At 37.7% G+C, this 25,745-nt stretch overlaps 1 protein-coding gene across 1 annotated transcript in view; it reads left to right on the forward strand.

Moving 5' to 3' along the window:
- The window catches only part of Lrp1b (LDL receptor related protein 1B), a 2,073,786-nt gene that overhangs the window by 1,923,655 nt on the left and 124,386 nt on the right, over positions 1-25,745 (forward strand). The window contains exons 67-71 of the mRNA XM_055599725.1: positions 1,427-1,533; positions 15,004-15,133; positions 17,160-17,266; positions 17,567-17,699; positions 25,193-25,315. Of these exons, the coding sequence (XP_055455700.1) occupies positions 1,427-1,533; positions 15,004-15,133; positions 17,160-17,266; positions 17,567-17,699; positions 25,193-25,315 (600 nt within the window). The remainder of the gene's footprint in view (positions 1-1,426; positions 1,534-15,003; positions 15,134-17,159; positions 17,267-17,566; positions 17,700-25,192; positions 25,316-25,745) is intronic.

The raw sequence follows: 25,745 nt of genomic DNA on the forward strand, positions 1-25,745 counted from the left end.
TTGTTGGCTTTGTTTTTGTTTGAGAAAAGCTTTTGCTTTACAGAGAAGCTAGCCTGGAATTTGCTAAACACTCTAGACTGGCCTGAAATTTGGGATTGTAGGTCTCACTATTAGGCTCAACCAGTTACTTGTTTACTCAACCATATGCTAAGGCAAAGTCAGTTCTAAAGCAGAACAAATTGCCTTCTGATATATGTTACTTTCTCACAGTTCTTCAAAATTGCCATTTATAAAAATGTAGGAGCCACAACACCAGTGAGCACTACCCAGAGATTGAATAGCTCATGGACAGAGATGTTTAATAGAAGGCTGCATTGCTGAACAGCTCAAGTAGAGTGTTTCCTAATAGAAGGCTGAGTTGTTCCTAGACAAAACAGTATCAGTCTTCCTGTAGGTGTTTCTCTGGATAGATGCCATTATCTATTCCTCTTTCACATGTACAAAGTTAATATTGCATTGGCCCTAGCTGCAAAAAGAATGAGTAAAAATATGCTTAAAGGATATTTATGTAATACCTAAAAATAGACTTATATAATCAAAAAGTAAGTTAAAATAAATAAATAAAACATTTGTAAGAAACAATGATAAAGAAACCAGTGACTGATTTTTCTCATCTAAGATGGCAGCCTGGAGAAGGGTGATTCCCAGCTGTCACTCTGACTACTTACCAGAATCAAGTTCTGAAATCTGACCTCAACATGGTAAAATAAATAAACAAACAAACAAATAAATAAATAAATTCCCTTTAAGGCTGAAGTCAAACAGTTAAGGCATGCTATTTGATTTTAGTCCTACAAGGGATTTGGCAATTAACCTAATAGTGAGGAAATTTTCTAAATTGACAGGGCTAAAATAACAATTACACAAACAAATTGCCTTTTTTTTTTCAAAGAAAGTCTACCACACATTCACAATGCCATGTTTGTCCACCCTTCTTTTCCCATGGAACTCTGGATTCTCCTATGAAAAAATCAAGCAAACAAAACCCCTAGCATACATAATTAAAAGTAACTATCAATAATGTTTAGTTTTCCTATCATGTTTTTAAATGCACTAATAGATACAGAATGGCAGGAAATGTTTATTACATACATTAAATGGCTTAGAACTCCAACTGGAAAAGTCCATGTCACAGTAAAGTAGTATATAAATTTTCTATGTTTGATTGTCCTTTTCTATTATATTTTATTACACAGTAACCTATCTTTTATAGTTCTCAATATGTTTTGAATAATGATTTTCATTAACAACTTTAGAATTACATTTGAAGGGTTAATATAGCATGTTCCATAAATTCTCCCTGAGACTTTTTTCCTGAATAGTCTCACTGCTTCTGCTTGCCCAGCCTCTTTTCTTTCCCATCGCCTCCTCATCTTGATCGGAATGAAGCTGATAAACACTCTCACCCCATGCTTTCTATCTCCAGAGCCACAGACCTGCACACTGAAAGACTTTCTCTGCAGCAACGGGGACTGTGTCTCGTCAAGGTTCTGGTGTGACGGGGAGTTTGACTGTGCCGATGGCTCTGACGAGGTAGGGATCCCTGGGAATACAGACGGTAAATCAGGTTGGGTCATCACCGCTCAGTGTGGGAAGTGTGACCATCTCTGGTCTGGATGCCCCGAGGTAAGTCGTAACTTCTGTGTTATGCTGCACAGTCCTCACAGAATAACTGTGCTACTACTGACAAGTAATTCTATAGTCTGTTTAGATACCTGACCAAGAAATAGGATGTTTATTTATAATTTTGATGAGGTATTGATGGCTGTTATTAATGCTTTGTACATTTTGAAGTTTTTCTTCTGTAGCTAAAGCTTCACTGTGGGTCATCAGTTTTCATAGAATCATGGATTAAGCTTTCCTTAGATGATGGATCACAATCCATTTATTATAGAGTCTATGCTTTAGGTAAAAATAAGAGGTAGTGTCTGTGGACAACTCTGCAAGCTTGAGTTGTGCTTAGGCGTGCCTGCTATGTATGGTGTGACTCCATGAAACTTTAAGACTAATCATACTGAAATAATACAAGCTTTGTGCTATACCACTGAAGTAAGTGCAGGAAGGATCACTTTAAAGACTTTTCTTAGTGAGCTGAATGGGAGGAAAGCAGGGAACGTGAATGAACCCAAGGGAAAAAGTGGTTTTTAGTTTCTCATGGAAGTCATTGATCTTTTCCTCATAAAGTACTGATCTAGATATTTGTTGCCTCTTCAGCAAATACATGCATTCACTACTCATGGAAACAATTCCATGTCATTTAGACTGTAGAGGATTCTCTGCACAGCTTTAGAGGTTTCTCTTTCAAGCCGACCTTCCCTGAATATCATCTGATTCCTTGCCTGTGGGAGAAACACAACTTACCTGTACTGTTTGTATAATAGTCCATACAATGTAGGACTTTCCCAGTGTACCACCATTCTTACAAGGAAAGACACTTCCATTCCCTCACCATTTTGGAAAAACCATTCTAATCACAGCTAGGAATACAGGGGTTTAGGCAAAAATTATGTGTGACTTCTTACTTCAAAACCAGCAAACCTGAATCTCAGATTTGTGAAAATATCTCAGGAGAAGTGGGAAAATATCCATTTTACTCAAGGGTTATTCACAAAACAAAATCTAAACAAGATTCAAGGTGACTATATAGTTTACAGTGATCAGTTACATACTTATTTATCATCTATCATTTTAAAATGTTTTAAACATTGCCAAGTCAGGCAAATGTATTTCATGCAAACTTATCTATGCCATGACAATGTTTTTGTTCTTATCTTGCTTTCCTACCGTTCTCCAAAAACTTTAAATATATTGTTTCAGCCTTATGATTTCTTGCTGCAGATTATTACTAGATGTTCAAATATATAAGAATAAAATTCTAGTTTTAGTGTAAATCTTTCCAAAATATTATTATTTGGAAGTAATTGTATTTATTAACAGCATTCATCGCATGTCATTGAGTTGCTGGGCACAGCACTTTCCTGGCTGAGTATAATTCTAATTACTAAGTGTTTTCAAGGCAATACTCTAAAGAAATCTTTCTTTAATATAGTCTTCATTTACAGACAGTGCAATCTGTTACTAAGTTCTATTTTTTTTTCTTTAATCACTACAGTAACATTTTGTTTGATATCAGACAGTAAAGCAAAAGATCAAAAAGAGAACTTAGCAGAAAGTTAGAAAGACAATTGGATACAGTATTAGATTACTAGAAAGTAGAACAGGAGAATTGTAGTCTTTTGTATACACATATACTCAGAGCATGTGTTGTTAATAATATCTTCTCAAAACAAGATGAAATAAACTTTAAACCTTGGATTAGCTTAATCTGCCGGCTGCATAGAAACTTATCTTTTAAAATTTTAAATTACATTTTTATTTAGTTTCGTTTAGTTTTCTTTTTATTGAGCATGGGGGGGGGGGATTGTGAACATGTGCCACGATATGAATGTAGTCAGAGACAACTGGGAAGAGTTGGTTCCGTGCTTCCTTTTTCGAGACTTCTGGGTATTGAACTTAGATTGTCTGGCAGTAAATACAACAACAAAATAATAAATAAGTTTTAAAAATCAATATGAGATCCTGCTTAACATTTCTTTTTTCGTAAACCATCTACGTCTAAAAACAGTACACAACCAAGAGATACCTAGGAGTAATGGCTCAGTCATGTTTTCACAGTGGTTTATATGTATCGGTTTTTCACTTGTTAGAAATGGGACATTATGGGGGGGGGTGTAATTCTAGGTCTGAGAAAGAACTTCACACCATGAAGTGCTAATAATATCATAGGATGTGAGCACACAGGACTGTAGGGTCAGTGACCACAGGGCATGGAAACAGGCTTGAAAGGGCCTTGACTGACAGAGGGATTAAGTTCAGTATCTGAAATAAAATGCTGTAATAGACTGAAACACAATAAACATAAAATCAGTGAGTTCATAATATTACTTAAAAATAAGATCACAACAGTAAGTTTTGGGTTTGCTAAGATATTAACATTCTTAAGAAAATGTAAGCTTCAGTGGTAAAGAGCTCTTGCTTATAATTTCCTGTAACTACAGTTTCAAGGAAATCTAACTCTCTCTTCTGGTCTTCCTAGAAACTGCATGCACATGATGCTTATACATACATGCAGGCAAAACACGCATGGGCATAAAATCAAAATAAATAAATCTTGGAAAAAAAGGTTGCAATGAGTTGGTAGAGGAGGACAAATATATTCAAGATATTTTTAGAAAATCTTCAAATAATAAATACTATAAAAAAGATAATATAACAGATTTTTAAAGTGTAAGACTTTCTTTAAAAGAACAAATAATACTTCTAAGCAATAAATAATATTTCTTAAAAAGAGAAAATGGGAAACAGTTTTTAAATGCAAGCATAGTTTTTCCTAAATTCAATATATAGATCTACTTTGAATATTCATTTTGCCAAATAATATATGTAAATAAATAAAGATATTTTATGTGGTTTACACATACTAAGAATTATTATTTTTTTGTGTATCACTGTTAATTTTCCAATGCCATTGTTGTGTAAATATATTCTGATATATATGTATAGATAGATAGATATAAAATGTGTAGAGGGTGGAGGAAACATGAATTGTGAAGTCTTGATGAATAAAATATGCAGATGACAGTAACCTCTGGTTGATTATATTATGCTTTTAATTATTTAAAATAACTAACAGCCAGCCCTCATATACATACATACATAATACCACATTGTAATTCATATCAAGCTTAACTCTTATGTTAGAAAACATCTAGAGGCCCACCTTCTCTATTGTTGTCTAAACACTAGACACACCAATGCTATTTATTATTAATTTATTTTAGTTAAATGACGCTAATATAACTATTCGCTAAGTCTCGGAATGTTTATCAAATAGTTGTCATCATGGGATGGATTTAAATATTGGGTTCATAAATATGCATAATCTTTTGCACATGGGGCTTAATTATATATCATAACGAGAAAAACAAACAACAAAAAAAGCTTCAAGCCTACACACTTTTATGAACACAGATACAAAAATTCCTACCATAATACTCACAAACTAAACCCAACAGCCTGTTACAAAATTATTCACCGTGGTCAAGAGGGATTCATTCTAGGGATACAAGGGTTATTCGGTATCTGTAAATCAATAACCATAATACACTGAGACAACAAAATGATAAAAACAGATGATAAATTTTATAAAAACAGGATGTCCTCTGAAAGGCTCTACCCATCAGGGGATACAAGCAGATGAGGAGACTCACAGCCAAACTTTGGACAGAGCACAGGGAGTCTCACGGAAAAGTTGGGGAATAGAAGGATCCAGAGGGAAAAGGATTACCACATCAAAGAACAGAGCCAACAAATCTGGCCCACAGGGGCCTGCAGAGACTCATGCAACAACTGAGGAATACACATAGAGGCCATCTAGGGCCCCTGCTCAGATGTAGCCAATAGCGCACTCTGCACGAGGGTTGTCTAGTGAGGGGACTGGACAGGGACTCTGTTGCCTGCTCCTTGATCTCTTCCGCTGGGCAGGGCGGCCTTGCCAGGCTACAGAAGAAGAGGATGCAAGCAGTCCTGAAGAGACTTGATACATTGTCTGTGGCCAATGGTCAGGGAAGAGGGCTCCTTCTTTCGAGGATTGGGAGGGGCGGTGATAGGAGGGAAGAAGAAGGAAGTGTGGGACTGGGAGGGGATGAAGGAGGGGGCTACAATTGGAATATAAAGTGAATAAATATTTTTAAAAAATTGAGGAATAAATGTGCAAGATTAAAAGAGAGAAAAAAAGAATTTTAATGGAATTTAACTGTCATTTTTAATTTTTTTGTTATTATCATTTATTACAATTTATTCAATTTGTATCCCAGCTGTGGCCCCTCCCTTGTCTCCTCCAAATCCCACCCTCCTCTGCCTATGCCCTTCCCCTAGTCCACTGATAGAGGAGGTCCTCCTTCCCTTCTATTTGACCGTAGCCTATCATGTCTCATCAGGACTGGCTGCATTGTCTTCCTCTGTAGCCTGGTAAGGCTGTACCCCCCAGAAGAAGGTGATCAGAGAGCCAGCAACTGAATTCATGCCAGAGAAAGTCCTTGCTTCCCTTACTAGGGCACTCACTCGGAGACTGAATCTATAGGCTACATTTGAGCCAGGGTTTTAGGTCCTCTCCATGCATTGTCCTTGTTTGGGGTATCATTCTCTTTAAGGTTCCCAGAGCTCAGTTCTTCTGGCCCTTTTGGGTCTTCTTTTGGAGCTCTTGTCCCTTTCAGGTCTTTCTATCTCCCCCTTCCTTCCTAAGATTCCCTGCACTCTGCCCAAATTTTGACTATGAGTCTCAGCCTCTGCTTCAATACCTCGATCAGTAGAGTCTCTGAGAGGCTTTCTGTGGTAGGCTCCTGTCCTGTTCCCTGTCTTTTCCTGTTTCTGATATCTATCGTGTTTGCCCTTCTGAATGAGGATTTAACTTTCATTTTAAACACTGAAAAAATAAGTTATCTAGGCCAAAGATAAAGGCATTAGTGATAAGATAATAGCTCCTGTATGTTTACAGAAAACCAGGAAGTGTTTTCTGAGATCTAAAGTTAGACATTCATTCAGTATATTCTGGAAGTCTTTCTTTTTTCTTAATTTTATTTTATTTTATTAATTACACTTTATTCACTTTGTATTCCCCCATAAATGCCTCCCTTCTCCCCTCCTGGTCCCACCCTCCCTCCCCTTTCCTCGCACATGCCCCTCCCCAAGTCCACTGATAGGGGAGGTCCTATCCTTCCTTCTGATCCTACTCTATTAGGTCTCATCAGGAGTGGCTGCATTGTCTTCCTCTGTGGCCTGGTAAGGCTGCTCCCCCTCAGGGAGAGGTGATCAAAGAGCAGGCCAATCAGTTCATGTCAGAGGCAGTCCCTCTTCCCATTACTATGTAACCCACTTGGACACTAAGATGCCATGGGCTACATCTGTGCAGGGGTTCTAGGTTATCTCCATGCCTGGTACTTGGTTGGAGTATGAGTCTCTGGGAAGACCCCTGTGTTCAAATTTTCTGGTTCTGTTGATCTCGTTGTGGGGTTCCTGTCCTCTCCAGCTCTTACTATTTCCCACTTTTTACATAAGATTCCATGCACTCTGCCCAACATTTAGCCATAAGTCTCAACGTCTGCATTGATAGTCTGCAGGGCAGAGCCTTTCAGAGGCCTCTGTGGCAGGTTCCTAGGTTGTTGCTTATTTTCTTCTTCTTCTGATGTCCATCCTCTTTGCCTTTCAGGATGGGAATTGAGCATTTTAGTCAAGGTCCTCTCTCTTGATTAGTTTCTTTAGACGTACAGATTTTAGTAGGTTTATCCTATGTTATATGAGTGGGTATATACAATGTGTGTCTTTCTGCTTCTGGGACAGCTCACTCAGGATGATCCTTTCCAGGTCCCACCATTTACCTGCAAATTTCATGATTTCCTTATTTTTCATTGCAGAGTAATACTCCATTGTGTAGATGTACCACAATTTCTGCATCCATTCTTCGATTGAGGGGTGTCTGGGCTGTTTCCAGCTTCTGGCTATTACAAATAAAGCAGCTACAAACATGGTTGAGCAAATGTCCTTATTGTGTACTTGAGCCCCTTTTGGATATATGCCTAGGAGTGGTATGGCTGGATCTTGAGGAAGCACTATTCCTAGTTGTCTGAAAAGCGCCAGATTGATTTCCAGAGTGGTTGTACAAGTTTACATTCCCACCAGCAGTGGAGGAAGGTTCTCCTTTCTCCAGAACCTCTCCAGCATGTGTTGTCACTTGAGTTTTCTTTACAGACCTGAAAAGAAAAATTCTCAACTTCGTATGGAATAACAAGAAACCGAGAATTGCTAAAACAATCCTCTACAATAAAAGATCTTCTGGAGGTATCTCCATCCCTGATCTCAAGCTGTACTATAGAGCAACAGTTATAAAAACTGCATGGTACTGGCATAGAAAGAGAATGGTGGATCAATGGAATCAAACAGAAGACCCAAAAATAAACCCACACACTTACGGACACCTGATTTTTGACAAAGATGCCAAAACCATACAATGGAAAAAAGATAGCATCTTCAACAAATGGTGCTGGTCCAACTGGATGTCTACATGTAGAAAAATGAAAATAGATCCATACTTATCACCCTGCACAAAACTGAAGTCCAAGTGGATCAAAGACCTCAACATAAAACCAGACACATTAAATTGGCTAGAAAAAAATTGGGGAATACCCTAGAACTCATTGGTACAGGAGAAAACTTCCTGAACAGAACACCAACAGCACAGGCTCTAAGAACAACAATCAATAAATGGGACCTCATGAAATTGAAAAGCTTCTGTAAAGCAAAGGGCACCGTCATCAAAACAAAGCGACTGCCTACAGATTGGGAAAGAATCATCACCAACCCTTTATCTGACAGAGGACTCATATACAATATATATAAAGAACTAAACAAGCTGAAAAGCAACAAACCAAGTAATCCACTTAAAAAATGGGGAACAGAGCTAAAGAGAGAATTCTCTGTGGAGGAATATCGAATGGCAGAGAAGCACTTACAGAAATGCTCAACCTCATTAGCCATTAGGGAAATGCAAATCAAAACAACCCTGAGATTTCACCTTACACCCATCAGAATGGCCAAGATGAAAAACTCAAGGGACAACACATGCTTGAGAGGTTGTGGAGAAAGGGGAACCCTCCTCCACTGATGGTGGGAATGTAAACTGGTACAACCACTCTGGAAATCAATCTGGCGCTTTCTCAGACAACTAGGAATAGTGCTTCCTCAAGATCTAGCCATACCACTCCTAGGCATATACCCAAAAGAGGTGCAAGTACACAAAAAGGACATTTGCTCAACTATGTTTGTAGCAGCTTTATTTGTAATAGCCAGAAGCTGGAAACAACCCAGATGCCCCTCAACTGAAGAATGGATGCAGAAACTGTGGTACATCTATACAATGGAGTATTACTCAGCAATGAAAAATAAGGAAATCATGAAATTTGCAGGTAAATGGTGGGACCTGGAAAGGATCATCCTGAGTGAGTTGTCCCAGAAGCAAAAAGACACGCATGGTATATACTCACTCATATAAACATACAACATAGAATAAACCCACTAAAATCTGTACATCTAAACAAACTAAGCAAAAGAGAGGACCCTAACTAAAATGTTCAATCCCCATCCTGAAAGGCAAAGAGGATGGACATCAGAAGAAAAAGAAAATAAGAAACAACCTCGGAACCTGCTACAAAGGGCCTCTGAAAGCCAGAAGGAAACAGGTCACTTGAGTTTTTCATCTTGGCCATTCTGATGGTGTAAGGTGAAATCTTAGGGTTGTTTTGATTTGCATTTCCCTAATGGCTAATGAGGTTGAGCATTTCTTTAAGTGTTTTTCTTTGCCATTCAATATTCCTCTACTGAGAGTTCTCTCTTTAGCTCTGTTCCCCATTTTTTAACTGGATTACGTGATTTGCTGCTTTTCAGCTTCTTTAGTTCTTTATGTATACTGGATATTAGCCCTCTCTCAGATAAAGGGTTGGTGAAGATTCTTTCCCAATCTGTAGGCAGTCGTTTTGTTTCTATGACGGTGTCCTTTGCTTTACAGAAGCTTTTCAGTTTCATGAGGTCCCATTTATTGGTTGTTGCTCTTAGAGCTTGTGCTCTTGGTGTTCTGTTTAGGAAGTTGTCTCCTATACCAATGAGTTCAAGTATATTCCCCACTTTTTCTTCTAACCAATTTACTGTTTCTGGTTTTATGTTGAGGTCTTTGATCCACTTGGACTTCAGTTTTCTGCAGGGTGATAAATATGGATCTATTTGCGTTTTTCTACATGTGGACATCCAGGTAGACCAGCATCATTTGTTGAAGATGCTGTCTTTTTTCCATTGTATGGTTTTGGCATCTTTGTCAAAGATCAGGTCTGGGTCTTCTGTTTGGTTCTATTGATCCAACATTCTGTTTCTATGCCAGTACCATGCAGTTTTTATAACTGTTGCTCTATAGTATAGCTTAAGATCAGGGATGGAGATACCTCCAGAAGATCTTTTATTGTAGAGGATTGTCTTAGTAATTCTGGGTTTCTTGTTATTACATAAGAAGTTGATAATTTTTCTTTCCAGGTCTGTAAAGAATTGAGTTGGTAATTTGATGGGAATTGCATTGAATCTGTAGATTGCTTTTGGTAAGATGGCCATTTTTACTATGTTAATCCTGCCAAGCCATGAGCATGGGAGATCTTTCCATCTTCTGATATCTTCTTCTAATTCTTTCCTCAAAGACTTGAAATTTTTTTCATACAAGTCTGATTTGCTTGGTTAGGGTTACACCAAAGTACTTTATGTCATTTGTGGCTATTGTAAAGGGTGTTGTTTCCCTAATTTCTTTCTCAGCCCTATGGTCTTTTGTATACAGGAGGGCTACTGATTCTTTGGAATTAATTTTGTATCATGTCACTTTTCTGGAAGTCTTTCTTTGATGAAGCTAAGTGGGGTCTTCCTGAACTTGTTAGGTAGTCCTGGCTAGCCTGGTATTCACTATGCAGGCAACAGTGAGCTTGAACTCATGGAAATCCTTCTGTTTCAGCCTGACTTCCCTTTTTCATAGGCAGTGCAGAATTCCTAGCACATTTTGGGAAAAGTAGAAATTATTGTACATAAGAAAAATATCAGTCCAGAAAGATATTTGGACAGAACAGCTCTTTGAAACCAATGTTCAGACTAGAGATGGGTGAATATCGCTCTCATTCATCTTCCACAGTGAACTGAGGGATTTCCAAAAGTGCATGTGTTGTCCTGCTTGACTTCTAAATGAAGTCTTTACCTGAACAGTAGAAGTGGCCATTCCACTGTCATTTAGGCACAAATGTCATGAAGGAAAACCTGATTCATAAACAGCTGGATGGTGAGAGGCTGGGTCAGAGGAAAAGAGATCAGTACACATAAAGCACAAGGAGAGAGATGAATGACAAGATGAAAGGGACTTTCCCAGTGCTTGTTCTTTGTTCAATGTCTTATCCACCATGAAACATAAAACCCAAACCAAACCAAACAAAATAACCAAGCAAACTTAAAACAGCTATTCTTAGTATGATAGAAGTCCTTAAAGGGGAAACAAAGAAATCCCACAAAGAAATCTATGAAAACAAAACAAACAGTGGGAAAAATGAATAAAACCACTTATGATCTGAAACTAGTAATAGAATCAATAAAGAAAGTCCAAACTGAGGGAAATCAAGAAATGAAATACTTAGAATCTTAAATAGGAACCAGAAGGGCAAGCTTCAATCAACACAATGTTTCCAAAACAAGTCTTCACAGGATAATTTTCAGCTTCATGTGGAAACACACACAAACAAAACAAAACAAAAACAAAAGCAAACAAAAAGAAAAACCCCAACAACACACAAAAAAGAGAATAGCTAAACAATTCTGGATAATAAAATAATTGCTGTAGGTATCACCATCCCTGATTTCAAGTTGTACTAGAAATCTACAGTAATTAAAAATAGCTCTATGCATGGTACTTGGTTGGAGTATCAGTCTCAGGATAGACCCCCGTGCTCAGATTTTTTGGTTCTGTTGCTCTTTGGTTCTTGTGAAGCTCCTGTCCTCTCCAGATCTTACTATTTCCCACTTCTCTAATAAGATTCCCCTCACTCTGCCCAAAGGTTGGCCATAAGTCTTAGCATCTGCTTTGATAGTCTGCAGGGCAGAGCCTTTCAGAGGCCCTCTGTGGCAAGTACCATGCATGGAGATAACCTAGAACCTCTGCACAGATGTAGCCCATGACAGTTCAGTGTCCAAGTGGGTTACATAGTAATGGGAACAGGGACTGAAGTATTCCTGTGACAAGTCAGAAAATGATTTTATTTGAAGGAATACGGAATACTTTGGGACTTTGGACTAGAAAAAACAATTGGACATTTTAAGTAGGCCTTAATAAACCAACATAGAGCATTGAAGACAGTGGAGCTGAGCATAAGCTGTCCTGTGGGGGTCTAGCTCAAGAGGTTTCAAGGCAAATATTAGTTTGTGGCCTAGACACATCTTGTGATATTTTGGCAAAGAATGTAGCTCCTTTTTGCACTTGCCTGAAAAGTCTGCCTTTGGCTAAAGAGATTTGGATAGTATTTGCAGAGAAGGTTTCAAAATAGCCTAGTGTTTGACAGTGTTTATGTGGTTAGTAGTGGCCAGTTCATCCAGATTTATAATGAAAAGGGACACACCAAACAAAATACAAAAATGTATAGTTTGAAAAGAAAGGAGCACCAGGAATTGTAAAAAGATTAAAGAAAAGCCTGATGTTCAGCGTAAAAAAGGAACTGATGACCTCAGAACAAAATCCCACCTAGCTAAGCTTCCAACTTGAGAAAAGGAATTATAGAAAAGTGAAAAGGAAATAAAGGAAAGAATGAGCTATTTTGGTGCACACCTTTAATCTCAGTGCTCTGAAGTCAGAGAGTGGTGAAAAGTTCTAATGCAGCATTACACTGTCAGTGACTAGAAATAGAAAAGACTGTAGTAGAGGACCTCATTTTCCAGTCTGTTCCTCATCTTCTTCAGGTGAGGCGTGATGATCCCCTGAGCTACACAGCAGCAATTGGATTACAGGCCTCTTCCATGAATGGATAATATTTCAGTAATTTGAATTTGCATATTTTAGTTCAGGACATTCTAATCTGAGTGACTTACACCAGCTCTGAGACTGAAGTCTAAAATATAACTTATCTGGAAGCAACTAACATAGTAGGGAGAATAAACAGACACTTTCCTAAGTTGCACTGACTTCAATATAAGACAGGAAAAAATGGGAATTTTTCTTCTAACACAAGCGGTGCTAACTCTTATTTTGTTAAAAGCAGTTTCAACCCTGGAGTTGTTATTCCACAAAGGACAATTATCTCTGTGTATGAAGAGACTAATGATCTTTAAAAAAAACATTTTAATTTCATTTTTATTATTACAATTTACTCACTTTGTATCTCAGTTGTAGCCCCCTCCCTCATGTCCTCTGGGTCCCATCTTCCCTCCAGGCTGTGTTGCTGTGTACATATTATTTAAATTTAGTTATGTCATGGAATATTTTGTTTTCTCCATCTTGGCTGATTGAAATTTTTGCTGTGCATTATAGTCTGGGATGCCATCTGTGGTCTCTTAGTGTCTGCATGACATCTGCCCAGGCCCTTCTGGCTCTCATAGTCTCTGTTAAGAAGTCTGGTGTGATTCTGATAGGTCTGCCTTTATATGTTACTTGATCTTTTTCTCTTGCTGCTATTTTTTCTTTGTTCTGTAGATTTCATGTTTTGATTATTACATAACAGGAGGAATTTCTTTTCTGGTCTAATCTATTTAGTGTTCTGTAAGCCTCTTGTATGTTTAAGGGCATCTCTTTCTTAAGGTTGGGGAAATTTTTTTCTATGATTTTCTTTAAAATATTTTCTGGACCTTGGAGCATGCAATCCTTTTCATCTATTCCTTTTGTTCTTATGTTTCATATTTCCATGGTGTCCTTGACTTCTTCGATGTTTTGTGCCAGGAACTTTTCCCTTTTTATGCTTTTTCTGAAAGATGTATTGATTTCTGCAATTGTATCTTCAGTGCCTGAGATTCTCTCCTCCATCTCTTGTATTATGTTGGTCATGCTTACCTCTGTAGTACCTCTTCTCTAAGTTCTGCATCTCCAGGGTTTTCTTGGTTGTGTTTTCTTTATTGATTCTAATTCTGGTTTCATGTCTTGAATGATTTTATTCATTTTCTTCACCTGTTTGAATGTGGATTTCTGTCTGTCCATGGTGGCCTTTATTTGTTTGTTCATTTCCTCTTTATGTATCTCTAATAACTGCATAATCAGAGATTTAATAGCATTTTCCTGTGTTTCAGATGCATTGTGATATCCATTGATTTGGGAGGATTCTGATGAAGCCATGATGTCCTGGTTTTTATTATTTGTATTCTTATGCTGGCCTCTAGCCATCTGGTAGTCTGTAGCCTTGGGTGTTTTTTCCTGGAGCCTGTACTTCAGACTGAGTCCACCTGTCTCTGGAGTCTGGAGTAGTCTACAGGAAGATGACAGTTGTCCAGGGGCTCAAGAATGGATGATGGAGATTCAGATGCAGCTAAGGAAGGGAGGGTACTTTGCTGAGTTCACTGTCTCTTCTGGATCACTGTTTACCATCCAAGTAGGTCAGCTGGGGCACAGGTAGAAAGATATCCAAGCCTAAAGATGCTACAGTGCCCCACACTTTTCCTCAAGATGGTAGATAATGGGTCTTGAGTCCTATACCTAGCTCAGCTCCTCAGGGTTACTGTCTCTTCTGGACTCACTCTTTCTGATCCAGGTATGCCAGGCAGCTGGGGAACAGACAGAAAGAGCACTGAGCCTAGAGCTGTTCTAGCACCCCACAGGCCTTCTCAGGGTAGAGGACAGTGGGCTTGGGTACCATGCCCATCTCACTTCTGCTGGATTCACTGTCTCTGTAATTTATCTTCTAATGTTATCATCCAAAATAATGTACTGAAGAGTCCACAGGTTCTAGGGATGGGATGTTGATCTGTGGAAGAGTGCTAGCTTAACATGCGCCAGTTTTAATTTCTTTATGTGTACATTTCTATGTGCAGGTGCTCTCATGGCACAGAAGAGGACACAAGAACGATTAAAGAAAAAGAGGCTATAAATTTAAGAGGGAGTTTGGAGGGGGGAGCAAGATGAGAGGAGTTGAAGAGAGGAAAGGGAGGGAAAGAAATGGTGTAATTGTATTTCAAATTAAAAATAAAAATTTGAAAATATGAAAAAAAAACTATTCACAGAGAAAAATTGGGAAATGATAATCATTGTGTCATACTCTTGGGCCAGCAGTGAGCATGAGTTATCATATACAGTTTTATTGTGGATTCTAAACTTTTATGAACATTGGTTTTCTTTCAACTTTGCAGATATTTTTCTTTAAAATTTTAATTTAATTATCTATCTAATTATGTTACACATGACAGAAAAATTGTGAAACAAGTTGTTCCAAAGACCAATTTCAGTGCTCCAATGGACAGTGCCTGTCAGAGAAATGGAAGTGTGATGGACATGAAGACTGTAAATATGGAGAAGATGAGAAAAACTGTGAACCAGGTAAAATGAAAGTAGAGGGTCCAATTTAGTGGTTGTTTTTGTTTGCTTTGTAGTATTTGTTTTTTTTTTTTTTTTCTTTCCCAAGACAGGGTTTCTCTATGTAACAGCCCTGGATATCCTGTACTCACTTTGTAGACCTGTCTGGCCTCAAACTCACAGAGTTACACCTGCCTCTGCCTCCCTGAGTGCTGGGGTTACAGGCATGCATCAACATACCTAGTTTTAGTGGTTGTTTCTAACTTAGTAAAATTTAATCCAAAACAGTGATGTCCAGAAAACTGTTAACACAGGCACACATTTTACTGGAATATAGAGATCATTTGGAGTATCTGTAAATAAAATATCTGTGCTTTTTTTCAAAGTTTCAAAGTTATTTTGCCAGATAAGATCATTCTTTATGCGTTTGGTATGGAATCCAAGTACTAGGCATCTGTATTTGATTTCTGGTTCCTCTACTTTTGCCATACCTCTTGGAATTGGTCTCTCTTATGACAAAATGAAATTTATTTTAACTGTATGATCATGTTATGAAACAGTCATCAGCAGTTAGATTAGCCAGGTAAGAAGCACATAGGTTTTATGTGTCATTCCAAATCAGATGAAAATGAGAAAATAACTCAAGGTATAGTATAGAAAAATAACTGAATTAATACATTTCTATTGTGTAAACACGGTTCTAAGATATGATCATTGACTAGGCAATGCTTCTTTAAATGCATCAGTTACACTGTCTTATAGAAAAAAATTCAAAAGACCATATTGTCATCTATGTGTAAATACAAAAACATAGACTTGGGTGATAAGGTCCAAGAAGATTATTTACTGACTTGAACTCTGCTCTTGCTATGACCCATATTTCGAATGGATCATATCTTTCTTTCTGCCTCCAAATGTCCTCTTAACCACTGTATTCATCAGATTCACTAGGCAAAACTTTGTCAAGGGATCCTTTTCCACTTCTGCTGAAGCTGTCAGATCTCATAGTCAGGGAAGGAGGTCCCCCCATCAGTGGAATTGGAAAGGGGCACGGTGGAGAGGAGGGAGGGAGGGAGGGACTGGGAGGGAATAAGCGATCGGGACACAGCTGGGATACAGAGTTAATAAAATGTAACTGATAAGAAAAAAATAAAATTAAAAAAATAGTAATTTAGGCCACACCATTGTGAAATAAAAGGTCAGACGCTAGAAATCTCAATATAAGTCTCAAAACCCAAATCCATAGGCCAAATGCAGCTATCATAAATTATATGATAATAAAAACAAGGTGATGACAGTAATTTATCCATTTAAAAACTCTGCTTAAGGAAAAAAAAAAAGAGCACTAGTTGGGTGGTGTGGTACATGCTAGAGTGGCAGAGGTAGAGGATGTCTGAGTTTGAGGCCAGCCCGGTCTACAGAGTGAATTCTAGGATGGCCAGAGCTGCACAGAAAAACCCTGTCTTAGGAAACCAAAGGAAAAAGAACCATCTATAAATTCTATAGGCTTGGTTTACTATACAAATGTTATCTTTAGGTCTGAAGAGAAAAATGTTCAACTGGCTATCACTAGATATCATGCCAAAATTTCACTTTCTGTTTTATAGCACAGTATATATAGAAAATATAAGTTCATACACACACACACACACACACACACACACACACACACACACACACTTTCTCAAGGCTACTTCATGCTTTTGCAGTCTTGAAAACAGATTTTTTTTCAAATAATTTGAAAGTGTGAGTAACTTACTTAACTCTTCATAATTAATGGAATAAAGTCTCAACGATTTGTCTTGTTTATTTAGTTTATCATGTTAAGTACTTACTTCACACCCTATTACATCTTTGATGTGTTCTCCCTATAATGAAATAATAGTGCAAAACCCAATTTAAATGGTATTTAATGCTAGTTGTTGAACATTTTTAAATATCATAAGCTATTATTTTGTTTGCCCATGAATTCATATTTTCATATTCTTTCATCTTATAAATTGGTTATCTCTTTTTGCTATATCTAAACTTCAGCTTTGTAATTGTTTAGCCTTTCCTGCCTGCTCGTCAAGTGAATACATGTGTGCAGCTGGAGGTTGTCTGTCAGCATCTTTGAAATGTAATGGAGAACCTGACTGTGTTGATGGTTCAGATGAGGTAAAATCTATCATATATTAAAACCTTTGAATTACATGAACTGGGGTTGACAAGCAAATGCAATAAAAATTTTGTATTTTACTTTTGAGTATGTATAGTTATATGTTATGTTTTGTACATGGTATAAAGGGATATAATTCCTACAGCACACTGTTATTTGTAGAGGATGTGTTTATCAAGACAAAATAAAATAAATCACACTCTATTGCAAATAGTCACTATTGTGCATTTCATGGCTACCCTGCCTGCAATTCTATCATCATTAATGAAAACTGATGCATGCCCATTATGTTGGAACAGATGGATTGTGTGATAGAATGTAAGGAAGATCAGTTTCGATGCAAAAATAAAGCATACTGTATTCCGATCCGATGGCTGTGCGATGGAATTTATGACTGTGTGGATGGCAGTGATGAAGCCAACTGTGACAGAGGTAAGGCCCAGTGTGTATATGAGTGTCCACAAATGGGGCACTGGAAGTAAAGTTGCTGGGTAGAGTCTACAGAACATATAAAGGGTAGGATTTATGAATATTTTACAGCTCTTTCTAGTTTCTTTCCTTAATAACTTGCTCTAATTAAGAAAAATCCACACAATTTTGAGAAAAAAAATGTAATCTCCAACTATGCACAATGGGAGAGAACTCATTCAGATGCAAGAGTTTATCGAGTGCCTGATGGGAGAATGCCTCCAGCCTAAACACTGGGTCAGTGATACGGTGAGAGATCCAGGGGATACAGCCTCTGGAGAGATACAGCCTTTGAAGAGGCCACAATCTCTGTAGAGACAGGAGAGAGTCTACAGATAGGACACACATCTATAGAAACAAGACACAGCCTCTGTAGAGGACATGGACTGCTTAGAAGACACTGTTTCCAGCAGTACATCTTCACAAGTGGTCTCTGTTCTGCAGAGCCTCCCTATGTAGCTTTACTTACTCTGAGAGAACAGAAGGAACACGCGGCTTACTGGGGTATACACAATTAACTGCATGATATGTAACTTGTAGTTTGTGTCAGAGATTTTTCTTGTTGGCATGTTGAGATAAGTTGCACTTTTTTTTTCAATCTGGCAGGTGATTTCCTATTTTACATTTAATATTTTGCTGCTGTGTGAAGACCATTTTTATGTAACTATATTTTGTCTCTACATCATGATATTCAAAAATTGTGTGCTGAAAGTTAAAATGATCACAGGTTACACAACTTTCATTTTTATATTATTTGGTTTGTTGCTGTTGTTTAAATGCAGTGTTTTATAACTTGATCTCTCAGTGGAATTTTCATTTCAATATCTGAAACATGAACAACAGAGATGATACTGCCACAGTCTCCCAAACACTTAAGAACACTCTCAGAATTTATGCATACATCTGTTTCTTAAGATCAAGTACTTATGATTATATAATATTTCCCTCTCATACCTGACAAGGTCTTATATTTAGGAGAAATTTCAGTCCACCCCAGAATCTACAGTACAATGTCAAAAAGAAGGAAGTATGAGCATCTGAGGTAGCTTTCTATCTTCAGTTTTGCACTCTCTTTTTGCGGTTGATCTTTCTAAGATCAGGAGTCACCTGGATCAAATGGTAACACCAACTCACCTGCACTGTTTTATAAAAATCTGTGTAACTATAGTTTACTTGGTAAGCTAATGGCTTCCATGCACAGGTTTATCCCTCGACCTAGTGTAGCTAAGGGGCTCTTTGTGCCTCTGGAATACTGCCTGACTGGTCATCAGTGCAAAGCATTTGCTGCTGCCAGCCTGCTTTGTTCACTTTAGCTGTTACTCCACCTCACATTCTCATGTCCTGATGCTCCACTGTATGGCATCCTGAAAAAAAAAAACTGGATATCTCAAGAATCGTTCATACTGAGATGAATTCTCCTTAATGCTTCATGGACTGAAGAAGCTGAGCATATTTCATTTAACAGTTTTCATTTGACAAAGCCACATCTCCCCTCCCTGCCCAAATGTTTATCTTTCCTAAGGTTCTTTGCATCTAGGCAATTATGTTCAAATTAATTATTTTGGTGACTGAATTTTTTGTTCATGCCTTTACATTTCTCAAGGAGAGACAATGTTTGCAATCTTAGTATTTAATTTAATCCCAGGAACTAACTTTGGTATTGGATGAATATTTCTCAGAACTCTGAGGAAATAGTCAAAATAAGCCTCTCTTATGTTAAAGTTGATGTCCTGTCACCTTGAGTTATGGACACTTGCCCTGACAAATAGTGCCCTAGAAGTTAGGAAAGATGGAGGTGTGTGTGTGAGTATGTGATGTATCACCACAGAAAGTACAAAAGGATGAGAGAAAAGGGTCTTAGTTCTGGCCCCAATAGTCATATAAAGACCAAGTGTGTACATGCCTGTAACACCAGTGTTGAGGGGACAGAGATGAGTAACACTCAGGAGATTGTGGCCCTGTCAGTCTAGCAAAGATGGTGAGCTCCGGGTCAGTGAGAGATCCTATCTCAAATGGCTGGCTGTAGGGCAATAGGAGATGTCAGGTTCTTCTCTGGCTTCTAATCTTGCATGCATAGACAAAATATAACAACACATGCATACCAGCATACACTAGGGCACACACACACACACACACACACACACACACACACACACACACAAGTGTGCACTTAAGGTTCAGCATGACCCCTTTTTCCAATGACTCAGCTTTGGTTGCTTAGCTTACAAAAATAAGATTCCAAATCTGACGGAAATAACAAGCAGTATTTGCAGTATTTAGAAGGTAGATTTTATTATCCCAAAGAACTTGATGCCTATTATGGCATTAACATGTTCTGGCATTTGTGGGAAAATGATTGACAGTATTCTTTCAGCAAACACAAGCTCAAAGTATGTAAACCATTTATGTGCTTTGTAAAATTTTATCACATATTAAAGCTTCTGTCAACCCTAATGAAGATGACAACTCTCAGTGGCTGTTTTCTGTCTGATCTTGTTGACCAGCTTTTTTGTGATGCTGACAGCAGCTTAGTTATAGTTCAGACATGTCATCATTAAACCTTGTACTATGTGTTCTATTTTGTTAATAATCACCTGTTGATTTGATCAAGGATATGCTTAGAAAATTGGATATTTTTTGCATTTTTTCTCTTTTATTTCTTACAATTTATTCACTTTTCATCCTAGCTGTAGCCCCCTCCCTCGTCCCCTTCCAATCTCACTCTCCCTCCCTCATGTCCTCCTATGTCCCTCCCCCAGTCCACTGATAAGGGAGGTCCTCCTACCCTTCCATCTAACCCTAGCCTATCAGGTCTCATCAGGACTGGCTGCATTGTTTTCTTCTGTGGTAAGACTGGTAAGGCTGTCCCCCCCCCCCCACTGCCAGGAGGAGATGATCAAAGAGTCTGCCACTGAATTCCTGCCAGAGACATCCCCTGTTCCCCTTATCTAGCCAATTTCTTTAACTTGTATCTTTTCTGTTGCTTCTATGTGCCTCAGGCTATTTGAGAATTAAGCACTGTTTTTTGTTTGCTGGTTTTTTATATAATTTTTATTATTTTATATTACTCACAGTTTATTTACTTTGTATCCCAGCTGTATCCCACTCCCTCATTCCCTCCCAATATCATCCTCTCTCCTTCATCTCCTCCCTGCCCGTTTCCAAGTCCACTGATAGGAGAGGTCCTCCTCCCCTTCCATCTGACCCTAGCTTATCAGGTATCTTCAGGACTGGCTGCAATGTCCTCCTCTGTGGCCTAGCAAGGCTGTCCCTCCCTCGGGGGGAGGGGAGGTCAAAGAACCATCCATTGAGCACAAGGACCAAATATATCTGGGCAGAGGGGTCTTTTATGAGAATTAAGCACTGTTAACATACTCAGGATGTCAAGAGTCCCATGATGCATTGCTTGAAATTCAAATTCTTTACAACACAATCGGAAGTCATTGGTAGGTTATCACAGAAAATTTTAGGTCACTGTTACAATTACGATTAAATTTATATTTCTATTTTTGATAAAAATGGTGTTATGCCCAACACTATTCTGGGAGTACATAAATAAAATGATATCTAACTCAATAGCTTAAGGAGATAACTTTTCCTTTTAACAGCACTGATATGCTATAAATAGAATTTCATAAGATAATCAAACTATGTCAAGCATTCATAATCATCTTTTAATTTAATTTGTTGTAAAATAGAGCATGCAATAAGATTAATAATTTAAACCATTCTTTGCTCAAAAATTTTGACTCTACTGCATAACCCATGGATTTTGATTTTGAATTTTAAGGAAATGCATACTTGAACACCATATTCATGTGTTCTGTCTCTTTTTTTTCCCTCCTTCCCTCCCTCCCTTCCTCTTCCTTCCTTCCTTCCTTTCTCCTCCTCCTCTTCTTTGTTTTGTAAACTCAGTCTATCTAGTTAGTTATATAACCTATGTTGGCCCCAGACTCAAGCACTTTTGTGTCAGTCTTCCAAGTGCTTGAATTAACACTAATAAACACTAATAAAGTGTTTAATGTCCCTTTACTATTAAAGGTCATCCACATTTTCCTTTGTATTGTTTTCAGGGAAAACATTAAATGGTTATATATTAGGGTATATGGGTTTGGTAATTGAGATTACTTTTAGACTACAGCAGTTTAGAGATCAGCATTGTAGACATTTGAAACAAGGGAACATGCAGGGATCGGTGGAGAACTTGAAGCCTCACACAGTGAAGTCAGCTCTCTGACTCATTAAAAACCTGCCCTTCTGTGTGTCTTAGACTTCTCTGGTTCTAAAAGATGGCAATGTAAGCTGAGCCAGTTCCAATTCTGAAAAATTTCAGAAATTCTCCTGCTTTAACTTTTACTCAAATTTATGCACAATTAATATATCTATAGCTATTTTCCTCTAAGCATGTCTACAATTGATCATCTTAAGTTGTTTTTAAAGTCAATAATGTAAAATATGACAAGTCCCCCTCATAGAGTGACCTTGCTTTATAACTCACAAAAGAAATAAAAAAATCATGAGCACTTTCTAACAGGAAAACAATTTTATTTGATTAACTTAATTCTGAATTTATACTATTATATTATTGGGTAGTACTTGTAAGTATAGGTTTATAAGTTACTTTATTATGTTTTTGTCATAGATTAAGATGCTGAATCTCTGTGAACTTAATAGATTGTCCAGAGAAGTAGAGGAACAACCGTTACCAATAACCATTGAAATCTGCACTGTTTCTTATCTTTCCAAAAAGAGAAGCAAAATTTATTAGCTTATTGGGTTCCAAATATATTAGCTTATGAACTTATGTGGTATTGACATATAAATTTTATATTCTAAAAGCTTTATATTTAGGGTGATTTTCATTTAGTGTGAATATGTTAAATATGAAAGAATAATTCCTTATTGCATGAATTTCATAGGAAAAATTAATAAAAGGCAGTGACAAATTACTTTTGTCTTTAAAAAATGTTATTTACATTATAAAAACATCTTAGCAGTTACTATAAACTTTTAGTGAGTAGGTAGGACAGTGTTTTAGGATTGGAAGAATTTTAAAACAACTCTTTTTTTTTTCTTTTTTTATATCAAATAGAAGTTCAAGTTGAGGGACATCTGGGTTCTTTCCAGGTTACTACTCAGCAATTAAAAACAAGGAAATCATGAAATTTGCAAGCAAATGGTGGGATCTAGAAAAGATCATCCTGAGTGAGGTATTCCAGAAGCAAAAAGACACACATGATATATACTCACTTATACGTGGATACTAGACATATAACATAGGATAAACATACTAAAATCTGTACACCTAAAGAAGATAAACAAAAAAGAGGACCCGGGGTAAGATGATCAATCCTCGCTCAGAAAGACAATTGGGACGGATATTGGAAGTAGGAGAAAACAAGAAACAGGACAGGAGCCTACCATAGAAGGCCTCTGAAAGACTCCACCTACCAGTGTATAAAAGCAGATGCAGAGACTCATAACTGAACCTTGGGCAGAGTGCAGAGTATCATATGAAAGAAGGGAGAGTTAATAAGACCTGGAGAGGATGAGAGTGCCACAAGGACCGAATATATCTGAGCACAGGGGTCTTTTCTGAGACTGATTCTCTAACCAAGGATCTTGAATGGATATAGCCTAGAACCCCTGCTCAGATGTAGCCCATGGCAGCTCACCATCCAAGTGGGTTAACCTAGTAAGGGGAACAGGGATTGACTCTGACATGAACTCAGTGGCTGGCTCTTTGACTCCCCCCACCCCTCTTAGGGAGAAGCAGCCTAGCTAGGCCACAGAGGATAACATTGCAGCTAGTACTGATGAGATCTGATAAACTAGGATCAGGCTGTCCATAGCAGCTGACTATGATTTCACTAGTGCTTCAGCAGAAGCATTATTGCCAGTTGCAGATAGTTTTGTGACTGTGTGACATTTGTAATTCTGGGGACTTTACCGAGGGTATATCAATGCTAGAACCCTGATATGCATCGTGGATTTTTAGTTGTGGATATTTTTTTTTTGGGGGGGGGTTCAGGTTTTGGTAATAGTGCTCAAAGAAGAAACAAGAAGAAAAAATGGATTCAGGGATCTCTATATCTCTTTCCCCCCTATCCTTTTTTTCTCTCTTGTGTAGTGATAGCGGGTGAAATAGGGTAGAGGATAAAAGCTGGGACAAAGAACCCACAAAGTAGCAAAGACCAGCTACAACCAAGAGGTGTTGATCCTGCTTTTTACTTTTTACTTGGACTTATATAATATTCTCACTCTCCCGAGATGGTCCCTAAGACTTGGAGGAAGAGGATACAATGTAGAGGTTCCATTTATGGATGAGGAACGCTTATTCACTTATTCAGTTCACTTTGGCCAACTGTGAGTTTTTTTTCTGCCCTCCACTGCACAGTCTCCGCTCTGAAATAGGAGAGCTCTCTCATCCACAAGAGATAATGAAAGGACTTTATAGGCCAAGCAATACTATGCTAGTGTGGCAAGATAGTAGCAGTAGGTTCACCCAAGTAGGAACTCCCAAGCCAGGAATCACTGGCCAGATTTGTAGTGCTACACTTCCTCCTGTAGAGTGGGCAATGAATCCAATGCTGTGGTTATTTCCATAGTATTCGTGTCATTATTATGATCATGGGCATATCTGTCATTACTTGCAGATTTTAAAGAGGGGTGAATTGATAAGTTTTCTCCTGCAGCCACCCTCAGAACAAATTCTGGTACTGTTAAATCTAGACAGTAAAGAAGAAGGCTTATGGGTAATACCTACTTGATCTCTCCATTTCCTCTGACAGAAGTATGTGGAATCTTCAGTAGGAATAAGGCTATTTCAGGAAGCCATGTGGAAGCCTATTATATTTTATAACCTTCATGAATATATATTTATAATATAAAAATTGAACATCAATTAAGTAGCATATAAATATAATTTATAAAATAAAATTACAGATATATGATTTTGATTGAAGTTACTCTGCACAGGGGACAGCACTCCTCATAGAAACCACACTTTACCAAATAAAAGCCTAATTCCGGGAGATAGCTTCCCTTGAGTTGTAGATCAAAGGCATGGCAAAACCCTCCCCAAACTGCAAGTTATTGCCATTGCTTTAGGTTGTACAACAGAACTTGATGAAATAAGTTAATACTTTTAAAAATATAAACTTTTAAATTGTAAACAAAATATGTTAAATTGAAGATGATTTAGATTAAAAAAAAATTCTTTCATTATCTTTTAGTATTCCCTAAGCAAAATATATTAAGTTTGACAGCAATAGAAATATTTTTGAATTGTATAATTAGGATTTTTGTTAAACACAAATGTTTGGAAATTGCCTGTTTCTGGTATTATGCAGAAAATAAATACAAGAAAATAAAGTTGGTAATAACAGAAATAACAGAGGATGCTGAACCCTTCTGGCATTACTAATTTTTTCAATCTCCCTTTCTTAAAAATGAAGGAGGAAGTATATGCAGAGCTGATGAGTTCCTGTGCAATAATTCCCTTTGCAAGCTCCATTTCTGGTTTTGTGATGGAGAAGATGACTGTGGAGACAACTCAGATGAAGCCCCTGACGTGTGTGGTATGGTCTCTCACATGGCTCTTAATTGAGCTCTCATCTTGTGATCTAACATGCTGAAGGGCACCAGGGAAGTATTGGAGATGATCTACAGATGTCTTATCCTGGGGGTCAGGTAGACGTAGCATATTGTCAGATACAGCTTTTGTCCAGGTAAAAGCTCTGTTAAAAGTTCTTCACTCTGTACACAGCACCCTAATGCCTGAACCTGTCGTATCAGCACTATTCAGCACATACAGTAATACTTTTTAGAAGGATTTATATACGGTAGATAGACTTTGGAACTGAGTGAAGTAAATTTGAATATTTTTGGCTTCATCTCAATGTGCGTTTTATGATAAGGAAGCTTTAACAGTAAGTAAATGTAAATAATGTGAATATTTAAATGACATTATACCAGAATTAAGAATTCTCTAAAGTGGCTGTTCAGAAA

The sequence above is a fragment of the Psammomys obesus genome, unplaced genomic scaffold (assembly GCF_907164565.1).
Source record: "Psammomys obesus unplaced genomic scaffold, mPsaObe1.curated_primary_1811, whole genome shotgun sequence".
Classification (NCBI taxonomy): domain Eukaryota; kingdom Metazoa; phylum Chordata; class Mammalia; order Rodentia; family Muridae; genus Psammomys; species Psammomys obesus.